General features: G+C 42.7%; 1 protein-coding gene across 1 annotated transcript in view; it reads right to left on the bottom strand.

The window, feature by feature from the left end:
- Window positions 1-3071: 3071 nt before the first annotated feature.
- Window positions 3072-13949, bottom strand: part of Cep135 (centrosomal protein 135) — a 60229-nt gene continuing 49351 nt past the window's right edge. The window contains exons 22-26 of the mRNA XM_029477920.1: window positions 13521-13730; window positions 11315-11517; window positions 10539-10643; window positions 8590-8703; window positions 3072-4918 (exon numbers count right to left, since the gene is read on the bottom strand). Coding sequence (XP_029333780.1) covers window positions 8601-8703; window positions 10539-10643; window positions 11315-11517; window positions 13521-13730 — 621 coding nt within the window. The 3' untranslated portion in view covers window positions 3072-4918; window positions 8590-8600. The remainder of the gene's footprint in view (window positions 4919-8589; window positions 8704-10538; window positions 10644-11314; window positions 11518-13520; window positions 13731-13949) is intronic.

The following is a 13949-nucleotide window of genomic DNA, read 5'->3' as shown; positions in this document are numbered from 1 at the left end:
GATCCATTCTTGATTTTCTAAATGTCACGCTGTGTTGTTGATCTTTCAATTTCCGACTTTCTGTCTTATTTTTAGCAGGCAATAGTTGTTGCTCTCTCTCTCTCTCTCTCTCTCTCTCTCTCTCTCTCTCTGTGTGTGTGTGTGTGTGTGTGTGTGTGTGTGTGTGTGTGTTAACCTTGGGGTAATGTTTACTGGATTGTTAATGGCTCTCTGCTCGCAGATGTGAAATTGTATGTCTTCTGATGACGTACCATCTCTACTCCAGATGATTCTATCTCAATTATTACTAATTCTAAGTCCCAAATAATTTCATTTCTTTCTTGATTTCTTTTTTTCTTTTGGCCTTTTGAGACTGTGGACTATGCTGGCCTCATACCCACTATAGCCCTCCTGCTTAGTCTTTTGCATATTAGGATAGAATTATACACACTGCTCTCCATTTGTTCTCTTGTGATTTCTTTCACCCAAGGGAAATTTGTAAAAGTTTCAAACTCCCAGATGCTAGAATTTCTTTTTATTTTAAAATTTTATGATCAGAAAAAAAGTTTGACTTAACCCTTTTGACTCTTAGGTTTTCTTTGTAACTAAAAAAAATGGCCTTATGTGTTCGTTATTGGGGATTGAATGTAGGAGCTCATCAATGTTATCATTAGACTACTTCCTCCTGATTAGGGGCATCGAGATCCTTGGTGTAAGTGTGCTCTTCACTATCGGGATATCTAATTCCCCCTCCTCTTCCTCCTCCTTTTTTCTTCCTTGCACATGGCTACTTAACAAACCACAACCAACACCATCCAGCCATGAACCAAAATCCACACTTGGGGCCCTAGCATTTATGTACCTTCTGAAGAGTCTCCAGAATTCCAAATGTCACACACTCACAGAAACTACCTATAGCTGTCAAAATCATGCACCCGCTAGAGCACGAGGCAGAGCATAGTCACCTGCTGTGGACGAACAAAAATAGCCTCATGTACCATACCTGGGATTAAAATGAAAACACATTCTTATATTTCTGTGTTTTTAAAGAAACCAAAATTCTCGCTACAACATGATTTTTAGATTGGCCCATTTTCCTGCAAATATGATGTTATTTTGATGTCACGATCGTTGTGTTTACTAACTACATATCCCTAATCCACTCATTTACACTTCTTTTTGTGAGCTGCCTGTTCAATTCACAAGCCTTTTTATTGGTGGATGATTTTGGTTTGGAGTGTTGAATATTTTCAGTTCTTTACATATTTTACATATGCCCCCACCCTTTCCTCTAATCCCTTCAGTCACCTTGGCACCTCTGGCATTTATGGGTCCCACTGACCCCATCTCACTTTAAAGCAGGATAAGAATGTCATAAAATAATAAAGCAAGAGCCCAAGGCCACTGATTTTGTTAATTTTGTACCTAGCTGCTTTGCTGTACCCAAGGCCACTGATTTTGTTAATTCTGTTGTTAATTCTGTACCTGGCTGCTTTGTTCAGTGTTCATCCGGATTCAGCTGTCTGGTGGAGTCTTCACGGTTTTTAAAGATAGGATTCTATTATTTGCAAACAGGGGTAAATTGGCTTCTTCCTTTCCTACTTGCATCCTGTATCATTGTCTTATTGCTCCTGGGAAGGCTTCAAGCAGGACACAATAATACTTACTCCCTCTACTTTTGTCTTCTATTATTTTTACAGACACTACCGAGTCTCCAAGCCTTTACTATTTAACTCAGCTCCTTTTTGTGTTCCCATGGACTCTTGGATTTGGTCTTGACTGTATCCCAGAGTCCTAGCCATTGTGGTTGTGCTTGCTTATTTTTCGTTTGCTCACTCTTTCTTTCATGTGGCCGTTCTGTCTATATGGCGGAAGCTCTCCCGAGTTCACCATCTTCTGACATCATAAGGATGCTGGCCTTCCTCTCCAGCTCCTAGGCTGAGTTAACCTGCTCCTTTGTATCTTCTTTCAACACATCAAATATTTTTACCAGAAAAGTAAGAATGAAGTTGGAGCCACTCAGCCCCAGATGGCAGGGAGAAAAACAGAAGTCACTTTCAGAAGCAGGGCCTGCCCCACCCCATCACTGTCTGGGTCAGGGAACCAAGGCTTCAAGAGGAGACTGATGGAGCTTCCTCTAAAGTAGACCATATTAGGACACAAGTATGTTTTAATAAATGTAAAAAATTAAAGCCAGTCCTTGTGTTTCAGCCTCATTCCACAGGAGATGACTCGTGCTTTGTCCTACAAATCTGGTCAACTGCAAGACTATGCCTCATTCGTAGAAATTCTCATCTATTTGATGGAGTGTAGGAGCTCATATGTAGGTTTTCCTAGAAGTCCTCCAGGTAACTACAATGTTGTGATCCAAAGGCACTGACAAAAAGACTGATGTTAGAAGGAGCTAATGGTGGAAAGACAGACAGTGAGCCACGTGGTCAAATCTTTAAATGGAGAGAAGGGTATGAGACATGTGTGGTAAATTTACAATGAGCAGGGAGGATGGGTACGCAGTATATAAATATAGTAATAATAATGTTAAAATTATTTAAAGCGACAAGACCGTGTAACTATAAACACATGTCAATGCATTTTGTTCACCCATTAGGAATTCTGATTTAAATTCTTGTATTTTGAACCAAAAATCAAGGATTTATTTAAATATATGGCTGGCATATTTCCCAAGAAAGATATTCCCAAGTCCCATCATGATAAAGTTTTGTTTGAGTAAATGTTACTTAATTTTAGAATTAAGAATATTACTAATATAAAATTATAAAACATGTTGGAAAGAAAGAGAAAGTAAATTGACTAGTATGTTTATTGGCAAATCTATAATCAAGCTCCATGATTAAAAATTATTTAAAAAAAAGTAAAAACATTTATAAAAAGAATAATCACTTTTAAAATGATAATCACTTCAAAGCACCTGCAGTATGATGGTTATAAAATAACAAGTTTGAAAGCAACAAATTTATAATTACAGAAAACACTAAAAATGAACATTTAAGAAAGTGTGTCTTGCTGTTGCTTTGGGAGAAAAGGTGGAGACAGATATTTTATCACATGTATTTACTACAAGACTTTCCGAATGACATTGTAAATGGTCTTTTTTTTCATATTTTGCTATAAAACATGAATTTACTCAAAGGAGATAGAATAAACTATAAACATAGTGGAAGAGTAAGTGGTCCTGTATTCAAATATGCAGCAAATTATTGCAAAGGGAACATCCTGACCACATAAGGCACACTAGTTACCCGGATGTCTACCCACCCTCAGGGACGTTCACAGAGAGCAACTTGTTTTAAGCCAAGAGGAAACAGAGCGGGTTGCTCGCAGCTGACTCGCTGGCCTGTGCTGACTTTTAAGTTCTTTCTGAATCATAATGAAATCTAGTTATAAAAGAGGGGTTTCTTCAAACGTGACCAGTGGGTACATGATTAGTATTGGCATCTGACATTTTATTTTGTATGTCTACTCTTTTCCGAGGGTTGGCACACACCTCAATTCTTCAGAGCTACACAACCTTGAAAGGGAAGTTATAAAAAGGTGTTTTCAATTTACACGGCACAGGGACGGTGTTGACATACTATTCGGAAAGACTGGGGATATTAGATAGGATTTGAAGCCACAAATAGGTATTATCAGATGCATATTGGACTTTTAACAAAAACACTTTTCTATATTTACTTTATATACTTTCATATTCTGAAATTTTAGACGAGTACACTGAAGAATTTAGTTAGCAAAAAAAATTTTTCATTTATTATTTTACAAAACTCTGAATATATTTTAACTTAATTCTTAAAAAAAAAGTGTCATGTGGAGAGCACATAGGACAGCCCGAATAAGGCCCACATAGATAAAAGTGTCTCCCACTGCCGCCCTTCCTGCTTGCACTATCACACACAGCGATAACTATTTTATCCACAGTTCTGTGATGAGATCACTAGGCACATTTCCTCTAAGGCCAGGAAAATGTTTTTCAAAGTTGATGAAATTGTAAGTAATTTCCCAACAGGTAGCTGAGTTTATTGATCTCCAGTAGGTCTGAACTTTCAGAAATAGCAAAAAACACCTCAGGGGGAAAAATGGTATCAGTTGAATATTTGGTTTTAGAAAATGTAGTCTGAATGAGAAATGTATCCCACAGACAGACCCAGAGACTTGAACACTTGGCCCCAGGTGTGTGGGGGTGCTGTTTGAGGAGGTCTAAGAGGTGCAGATTTACTGGAGCAAGTGCGTCCCTGGGGGGAGGGCTTTCGGAGTACACAGCTCCCCCTACTTCCTGGCCACTCTAGGCTCTGTGTGGTGAGCTCGCTGTCAGCCCCTCTGCTTCCCTGAGGGAGTCCTAACTCTCTGGAACCAGAAGCTCACATAAAGTCTTTCTTGACTTTTAAAATAAAAAGAGTTCTGCTAGACTAGATTCAGATAGACTCCGCTGTGTGATAGACAGCACACATGGACTGATGTCACACTTATGGAACAGCATCAAACGGATCATTCTCTGAATTCATTATGCTATGGGCTATAAACACAGGCATGAAAACCGAACACACCTAAATAGTGCAAGAATCCTTCCGTGCATATATTATGGTTCACTAAGGCACAGATTATTAAAGCATAATGTGAGCATGTCAAAGCAATTCACAGTATAGACACATTGTAAGGAGTAATTTTAGTTGGGAATAATAAAAATTCACATATCACATCAGTTAAGCTATTAATACATATTTTGTCTTTTCACATATGAAAATATACATATAAGGCTCTTTTAAAACTAAACATTTTTACATAAATATCCACTGATTTAAATAAAGGTTGACAGAGGTAGAATTTGTGTCAGTGTTCATGATTCACAGGAACAAGGACTTCAAATATCTCATTACTCTGTGTTCTTAAAAAATCCATGCAGAAACTCACTGAAAACCATAATCTGAAAGGTAAATGAGGACAAAAATTAGTCACTCAATACATTAATCAAAACTTAAATTCTATAGTTTTCCATTAGAGTCTCTAACAAGAGCTTGTTTTCCAAGTCTCATCATCTTTAAGAAGCATCATTCTATTTCTTGAGGAATAGCTGGACACGCGAAGGGAGAGGCAGTAAGAACAGGATTTGGTTTGCTGAGTCACAGGTTCTCTCAGTGATCTCCCGTGATGCTGTGGTTGAAGAAGACAAACATCTGGCCTCCTCTTCCCCTTGAGCCTGGCAAAGGCTCCCAAAGTACTTGTGCAGAGAGCGATCGGCAGTAATGATGAGAAGACTAATGGCTGAGGGCTGTGGAGACGGGGCAGGCTAAGGGTCAGTTATCGATGCTAATGACGTATTATGCCATGTACTGAAGCCTCTGTAAGGCCCAAGTAGACCAGGGTTGGAGACCTTCCAGAGAGCCGAACCCTGGAAGCTGTGCACACACACCCTGTGCCTTGTGCGTGTTTGGCCATTCACTGGTATCTTTGGTAGTAACTGGGTGACCATAAGCAAAGCATAAGCATCTAGCAAATTCAATCAAACCTGGGGAGAGATCCGTGCGGCACGGATCCGGGGTTTAAGAGCAGGAAGGTCAGAAGCAGTTATCTGGGACTGTAACTGGAGCCCACACGGGGAGGTGTCGCGTCCACTGACCCTCTCACCAATGGGATCTGACATGGTCTTCGAGGAGAACAGTTTAAGGAATAGAGTTACATTACAGGACACCTAGTTGGTGTGTGGCAGAGAATTAACTGTCGGAAGGGTTCTGTTGACTTCATGACAGTTTTTTCCCTATTTCTTGTGGTGTTAATAAAAACATAATAAAAAATAAAACTAGGTTATCCATTTTTACTATTAGAGAGACACTAATCTGAGAAATGATTTTATGTGCATGTAATTTGTGTCTCAGTGCTCATTGGAGAAATCCTTTAACATTCAATTTTGTGATATTTCCCAAGAAACTTCTACAAAAAGGAATTATTGGCTAATAAATGCACTGTGATACTTTCAGAATCAATTGTCAATTATTACAAAATTGTAAGTTGTGAATTGTTAACAGTTGTAATAGTTTGTGATGCACCTAGACTAGGAGGATTACAATGATAACCACCGTAAGAGCTGGTGGAGCGAGGATAGCCAGAGCTTACAGCAGCGCCGGTGGCTCAGAAACAGCGGAGCTCTGTGGAACATGGGCTGCAGAGGAGTGCTAGTGGGTAAAGAGCTCGAGCAGGGGAATGCAAGGAAGGATCGATTTCAGGGGCTTGCTGGCCAACCCATCTAACTGCCAGGGAGAGCCCTGCCTGAGAGGGTAAGGTGGAGCTTGACAGAGGCCATCCAGCACTGAGTTCACACACAGGCGAACACATCTCACTCACACACACACACACACACACACACACACACACACACACACACACACACACTACGTAGACATTTACTATGAGACACTGGGAACCAAACCAGGGGGCCTGTTGATGCTCGGTGAGCAGTCTACACAGTGGAGGGTCCCCAGACGTTGTCAGTGGCTCCTATGAGGTCCAAGAATCCCAAGTCCCCAAGAACTTTTTAGGAGATCTACAAAGTCAAGACNCCCCCCCCCCCCATCCCACAACACCAATGAATCACTTGCCATTTCACTTCCTGTTCTTTCTCATGGGTTACAGCTGACTCTTGTAGAGGCTACCTGATGTGAGAGGCCAGCAAGTAGGACTTTTAGATGTGCAAGCCATGGGGATATCACAGCCTAGCCACCCAGCTTTGCTCGTGAAGATAAGCGGCTGTCCTGGACCATCTGTAAGGCTGGATGATGCTCCTGAACGTTATGTGGAGAGGCAGGGGCTGTTGGTCCCACATTCTACTTGGCCAACCACACAGCTAAGCCATCAACAGTCAGGAATGGAAATGTGTTTGGCACCTTGTTCTGAGGCACTGCAACCAAAGGTAAACCTAAGCACCCTCAAAACAACCCCGTACCCGACTGGGTGTAAGGGCGCAGTGACTCAGGTGACAGGAAAATAAACATTTTAAGAACATAAAAATTCATGCAAAAAGCAGCCATCAGCCATCATTAGAGCGGGCCCGAGACACTGGCCTCAGGATGTGAAGCCACAGAGCAGCCCTTGTTGGTGCTGGGACTCGGAGCCTCTGAGGAGATGCTAGTTATCTTCTACACACAGTGATGCTATTAAAAGAGGCAAAGAAATGCATCACGTTGAAGAAACTGACTCAACCATTTCTGTCAGTGAGTGAGTCTGCATTCTTCAGTAACTATCTGTCAAAGCCAGGGTCTGACTCAGGCTTCTTTCCTATCTCCAAGGAACTGGTCTTCAACTCTGCGTCAGCCAGAGGCATCCTGACATCAACTCCTTGGGAACAGATCCTCATGTCTATGGAAGCTTGGAAATAAGTGATGTCGGCAATTTCAATCCTGAATCTATATGCAGGGCACTCTTCCTAACAGCCAGGGAGACGCCTGTCAACCGCAGAGTGTGAACTAATGGTTTAAGTACACGTCAGGATACTGCACTATGCAGTGGTAATAACCATCCAATGGCACACACATATGGCTGTGGCTGGACCTCACAAGTGCACCACAGATAATAAGAAGCCAGAAATGTACAATTTCACTGATAAAACCCCAAAACAAAGGAGAAAGAACCCATGCTTTAACGGTTAAGAGAGCCTGAGAGCAGAGTTTGCGTCTATGCTTTCTGTGTCTGGGTGCACGCCAACTAGATGTGCCAATGCAGTCCCAGTGAGCTATGCACCCTTGATATGGCACCTTCTCTTGACTCTCTGCCTGTTGTAGGCAGGGTCTCACGTAGCCTAGGTGGGCCTAACTTATGGTGCAGCTAAGGATGACTTTGAACTCCTGACCTTCCTGGCTCCACCTCCTAAGAGCTGAGAAGAGTTTTCTGAACTCATATTGGGATCTACTGCAAATTCTTACTATTCTCCCTATGTCTGGCTCCCTATGTGGCTCAGACACGGCTGTGAGGCAGATCCACTACAGACAGTCTTTCACTCAGCCTCTTTATATGCACCCTACACTAAGGACGGGTGAGTTTGAGTCTACATCTGCATGTGATGTCACCTTCACATGGTTTGTATGCCCCGTCCTAACTTTTGAAGCTTTCTCCCACCCTGTTCCCCACAGCCCGCCATCCCTGCCACACTGAGCGCTCTGCACCTCCTGCACTGTCTCTAAGCCTTTCCCACGTCATCAGCTGTTATTTGTACACTGAATTTGGTAGCTGGTTAATACCGTCCTGTGACATCTCATATTTCTTAGCAATTGCTGATTCCCCCACTCCTCTGCAGTGCTAAAAGTGAGCCCAGGGCTCCTGCATGCTCCTCGAGTGCTCCTCCACAGACCCATACTCCTAGCCCTTCCTGTTCTGTTTAGATAAGGTTAACACACAGTGAAATGCACAGAGCACATGTGCAGCTGATGCACATCACCTGCACATACCATGTGACTATGACATGCCACCAACACACAGGACATGTCCATTGCTCCAGGAAGTCCCTGGGAACACCTTTCCAAGCCATCTCTCTTTCCCTGACAGGGCAATTCCAAAATTTTTACAACTACAGGTTATCTTTACCTGTCCTTGGTACCCAGTACATACCTTCCTGGTAACTATGCATTGATATGATCAGGAGTCTGTACAGGAGATTTCAGAGTAGAGCTCAGAGGTGATGTAGGAAGACCAAGTCGGCGCATCTCTTGGATTGCTCGCTCTCTGTAAGTGAAGATTATATGCTATAAGCACCAGGAGAACCTAACACGTGGCTATCAGGGGTTATTAGTCCACTACAGAACACCTGCTTGTGCAATCTATGTTTCTACCACCTTTATTTTATTTTAGTTGGCTTCATCTTTGAAATGGGGCCTTACTGTGTTACCCAGGCTACCCTGGATTCAGGGGCTCAAGGGATTCTCCTGCCTTGGTCTTCCCAAGCAGCTGGAACTACAAGTGGGTAGGATGCCTGGCCTAGCCTTATATACTTTAGCCAAATTTGCAGGATTTAAAAAAAAAAAAAAAGGTTGATTCACTTTATTTTCTGTGTATGAGGGCTTTGCCTGCAGGTATATATCTGTACAACACATGTGCCTGGTGACTGTAAAAGGCAGAGGAGAGTTAGTTATGGACGGCTGAAAACCACTGTGGAGGTACCAGGTCCTGGGAAAATGCAGCCAGTGCTCTTAACCACTGGGCCATCTCTCCAGCCCCAATTTCTAGTTGTTTTCAGGAGTATGTAAAATATTTCAATTAAAAGAATATATATTAGAAGAAATTATTCAAAGCAATTATGCTATAGCTATATCAGAACATTAGGGCATTAACAAATAACATTTAAAAACATAACAACCACAATGATATTTTAATGATAGTTTTAAAAAGTTAGGATACCAAGTATACATTCAAAAATATACAAATCCCCATTAAGCCAGTAGGGTGGCGTGTGCCTGTAATGCCATTGCTGGCATGTGCCTGTAATGCCAGTACTTGGGGGGTGGAGGGCAAGGCATGAGGAGAGAGAGCTTGTCTCAAAAAATCAAACGAAAGCAAACAAAAACCAAAACCAATATACAACTAGATGTTAACTCAAAATATTAATAGTGATGCCGGGGGCACTCACTTTCTTCTTTAAGCTTTATATAACGTGCGGCTTCCTGGCCATTTCTACATCTTGTGCGGTGTTTGGTGCAGTTGAGCACATCCACTTCCTGCCTTGTCCTTTCCTGGTTCCGATTCTTCCTCCACAGCCATCTCCTATTCTTCACTGGACCCTTGGCTTCTGCCCAGCCTCACATCTGTGTTGTTCTCTGGGCCTGCTCTATCAAGTCCTTCCTGATTCTAGGCAGAGAAGTTCAAATTCCAATGCCAATAAACTTCTACAGTCTCCTCTACCCCAGCAGTTACACACTTCTTCTAGAGACAGGCTTTTGCTATGAAGGGCAGGCTGTTCTCAAGCTCACCAGCATTCTGTCTCACCCTACTGAGTTTGAGGACTACAGGGGAGCACCATCATGACTGCACACACGTGTGTGTGTGTGTGTGTGTGTGTGTGTATGTGAACAGTTGTTTACACACCCACGTCTGAAGCAGTCCTCAGTCACTTATACCTCACTAATGTCGCTGTCACTGGAGTCCAGGTCCTGAGAACAGTGCTCCCGCACTGCACACTTCCCTCCTCTGCCCTTCTCTCTCATCTTTCTCTGCATATCCACTTGGCCTTCTCTGTGCCTCTAATCTCCCAAACTTTAATGACAAAGGAGCCCACTTTCTCCATCACACTGTGCCTTCCAGTGTCAGGAGTGTGTCAGTGCTGGCTGTCCCCTCAGAGGCCCCCAGTCTGTCCTTTCCTTCAGTTATTCAGTATTCAGCTTTTCTTCGTAGTACAGTTGCTCAAACCTTTTTTTTTTTTTCAATGTTATAGCAGGAAGTGCCTAAGAAATGTAGCTTACAGATTAATACTAAAGCAGTTTGCTGTTTGCAAACCATATTAAGTACTCTTTAAATGGGATAGAAGATATGCAGAAATACTGTGTATTGCTACAGAACTGTCTTACCGTTCGTACTTCTCGTTTGACATCTGCCTTTTCAGATTATCATAATCTGTCTGCAACTGTGTTACTTTAGTCCGAAGCATGGAGGTTTCTCGGCTTTGGGTAGTTCTTAAAAAAAAAAATGTATAGATCTTAGAAATAAAAAACCGAATGACCTCTTTTTGTAGAATCAAGTGCAGATTCAAATGAGCTGATTCCTAAGAACAGACAAGGATCACAGCTTTTCAACAGGGGCTCTCTCAACGGAGCATCTGCACAGTCCATGAACTAGCAACACAGGATGCAACACAGGTTCCTTGGTTCTTCCTTGCCTCTTGCCTCACAAAGAACACTGTCTCAACTCCCCTGGCCCTGTACAAAGCCCATTTTTCTGCATGCTCGCAAGTCCAGGCTCTTCTCTTCTGGGATGATGTCATCACCAGTCCCCTTGATGGTGATGAACAAAGCACTTGAGAACCAAATCTCACCCACTCCAAGCCTTTCATGTCTACAACCAGCTCACCTGGACACGCCTCCCCTCAGCAAAGCCTTTGTTCACTCCTCAGACTCAGGTCCTCCCATGAAGTTCACTCTTCCCTGGCTCGCTCCCACGGCCCACCTTGGGGATGAAGATGTGCACGTCTACGGCTTCAAACCCCATGTCTCCTGAGTGACTCCTCTGGATGTCCAGATGCAGCAGTTAGGAGAGTCAGGGACCGTGGGTTTGTGCCCTCGCTACCTCGCAAGTTGAAACTACTTTGTCAAAGACACTTCCCCACGCACGGCTCAGCGACACTCACAGTTTGCTTTCTGAGAGATTTAGCTTCTCCTTCAGCAGCTGGATTTCTGTGTCCTTCTCGTGGGAGGTTAAATGGGACTGGAACTCTTTATCTCTGTTTGTAGCTAACAACGACTCAAGGTTTTTAATTGTCTGTCTCTCATTCGTCAGCTGTTTTCTTAACAGTTCTGATTCTGATTTTACATTCTCTAATTCTGCTACCGCCTACAGAAAAAAACAAACATTAATTCAGCAAAAGTTTAGGCTTAGTCTGAAAAATTCTTTTTTTTTTGATTATTAATATTTTTATTACATATTTTCCTCAATTACATTTCCAATGCTATCCCAAAAGTCCCCCATAGCGCCCCCCACTTNCCTACCCACCCATTCCCATTCTTTTGGCCCTGGCATTCCCCTATATTGGGGCATATAAAGTTTGCAAGTCCAATGGGCCTCTCTTTCCATTGATGGCCGACTAGGCCATCTTTCGATACATATGCAGCTAGAGACAAGAGCTCCAGGGTTCTGGTTAGTACATCATGTTGTTCCAACAATAGGGTTGCAGATCCCTTTAGCTCCTTGGGTACTTTCTCTAGCTTCTCCATTGGGAGCCCTGTGATACATCCAATAGCTGACTGTGAACATCTACTCCTGTGTTTGCTAGGCCCCGGCATCGTCTCACAAGAGACAGCTATATTTGGGTCCTTTCAGCAAAATCTTGCTAGTGTATGCAATGGTGTCAGCGTTTAGAAGCTGATTATGGGATGGATCCCTGGATACGGCAGTCTCTAAATGGTCCATCCTTTCATCACAGCTACGAACTTTGTCTCTGTAACTCCTTCCCTGGGTGTTTTGTTCCCAATTCTAAGAAGGTGCACAGTGTCCACACTTTGGTCTTCATTCTTCTTGAGTTTCATACGTTTAGCAAATTGTATCTTATATCTTGGGTATCCTAAGTTTTGGGCTAATATCCACTTATCAGTGAATACATATTGTGTGAGTTCTTTTGTGATTGTGTTACTTCACTGAAGATGATGCCCTCCAGGTCCATCCATTTGGCTAGGAATTTCATAAATTCATTCTTTTTAATAGCTGAGTAGTACTCCATTGTGTAAATGTACCATAATTTCTGTATCCATTCCTCTGTTGAGGGACATCTGGGTTCTTTCCAGCTTCTGGCTATTATAAATAGGGCTGCTATGAACATAGTGGAGCATGTGTCCTTTTTACCGGTTGGGACATCTTCTGGATATACTGAAAAATTCTTTATCTTACAGTATAACAGCGATTGTCCGGTTGTTACGTTTTTGAGTGCCAGTTGGAAGACTTTAAAACATTTTTTTTAGTTGTAATAAGAGCATCGTGATTTAAAGTCCCCTTGGCTTTAAGGCGTACTCTGCCTCTCCAATGATGATCAGCCATCTCCCTCATCATGAGAGGGTAAGGATATGATAAGCCTCCCGCCCCATCAGCCATGAGTCCATGCTCTCTGCAGCATGCCAATTCTCTGGCCACAGTGAAGCAAGTGCTGTAACTTCTCAACACACGACTTGACAAGAGAAACCAAAGACATGCTCACACGAGAGCACACACAGCCCAGTCAAAGTCTCAGCTTGGGGATGCGCAAGTTCAGTAAAGAAGGCTTAATTAATAATGTAAATGCCTTGAGATTTTATTATTAAAAAATTCAAGTTAGAAAACTGTTTAGTCTTTAAACCAAAATTTAATTTTAAATAAAAAAAGAATGTAGCCGGGCGGTGGTGGTGCACGCCTTTGATCCCAGCACTCGGGAGGCAGAGACAGGCGGATTTCTGAGTTCGAGGCCATCCTGGACTACAAAGTGAGTTCCAGGACAGCCAGGGCCACACAGAGAAACCCTGTCTCAGAAAAAAAAAAAAAAAAAAAAAAAAAAAAAAGAATGTATATTCCTGATCTACACCTAGAAAATGCCTAACTTCTTAAGTACCATCTATTCCGAACCCAATTTTATCTGCTTTTTATCTTCTTGCAGTGCTGAGACCAAATCCAGTGTGTCTCACAAGAAGGCAAGGACTCCCGGCTCAGCTACACCCCATCTCATTCTCATGCTCCCTAGACAAACCTCAGCAGCCAGGCGGTCAAACCCAGTCATCAAAATCTTGCAGTCAAAGGGAACAAACGGAACACCCAAAAAAAGAACGTGAAGTCGGGCCGTGAGTGAGTGCCCACCCATGCGTCTCAGCACCTACCCGCTCCAGCTCCAGGCTTTTGGAACTCAGCTGCTGGGTCATGACGTCTTTGCCTGAGTCGAGCTTGATGCACAGTTCTCGGAGAGACGACACGTCACCTAACACGGTGGCTTTCTCGCTCTCATGACGTCGCAGCTCCTCTTCTAACTGAGACATGGCCTTAGCCATTGACGAGATCTGAGACTCGTACGCATGATGGGCATTGATGTGCTGAGAACACAAAGCCAAACATGAGTAACTCAGTCATTCAAAGTGCAAGCCTTCAAAGACAGCTTCTGGGATTTGTGTAGCTACAGACTTCCGTCAGAAAACCAAGTGCCAATTCTTGCATATGCTAAAACATTCTCAGGAAGTAATGTGCTATTTTAAGACAGCCAAAGAGGGAGTTAATGCATAAAAGGAATGACATATAATTATTAACCATAATAA

The sequence above is a fragment of the Mus caroli genome, chromosome 5 (assembly GCF_900094665.2).
Source record: "Mus caroli chromosome 5, CAROLI_EIJ_v1.1, whole genome shotgun sequence".
Classification (NCBI taxonomy): Eukaryota; Metazoa; Chordata; class Mammalia; order Rodentia; family Muridae; genus Mus; species Mus caroli.
Note: the sequence above shows the minus strand (reverse complement) of the source record. Positions and strands in the feature narration are given on the sequence as shown.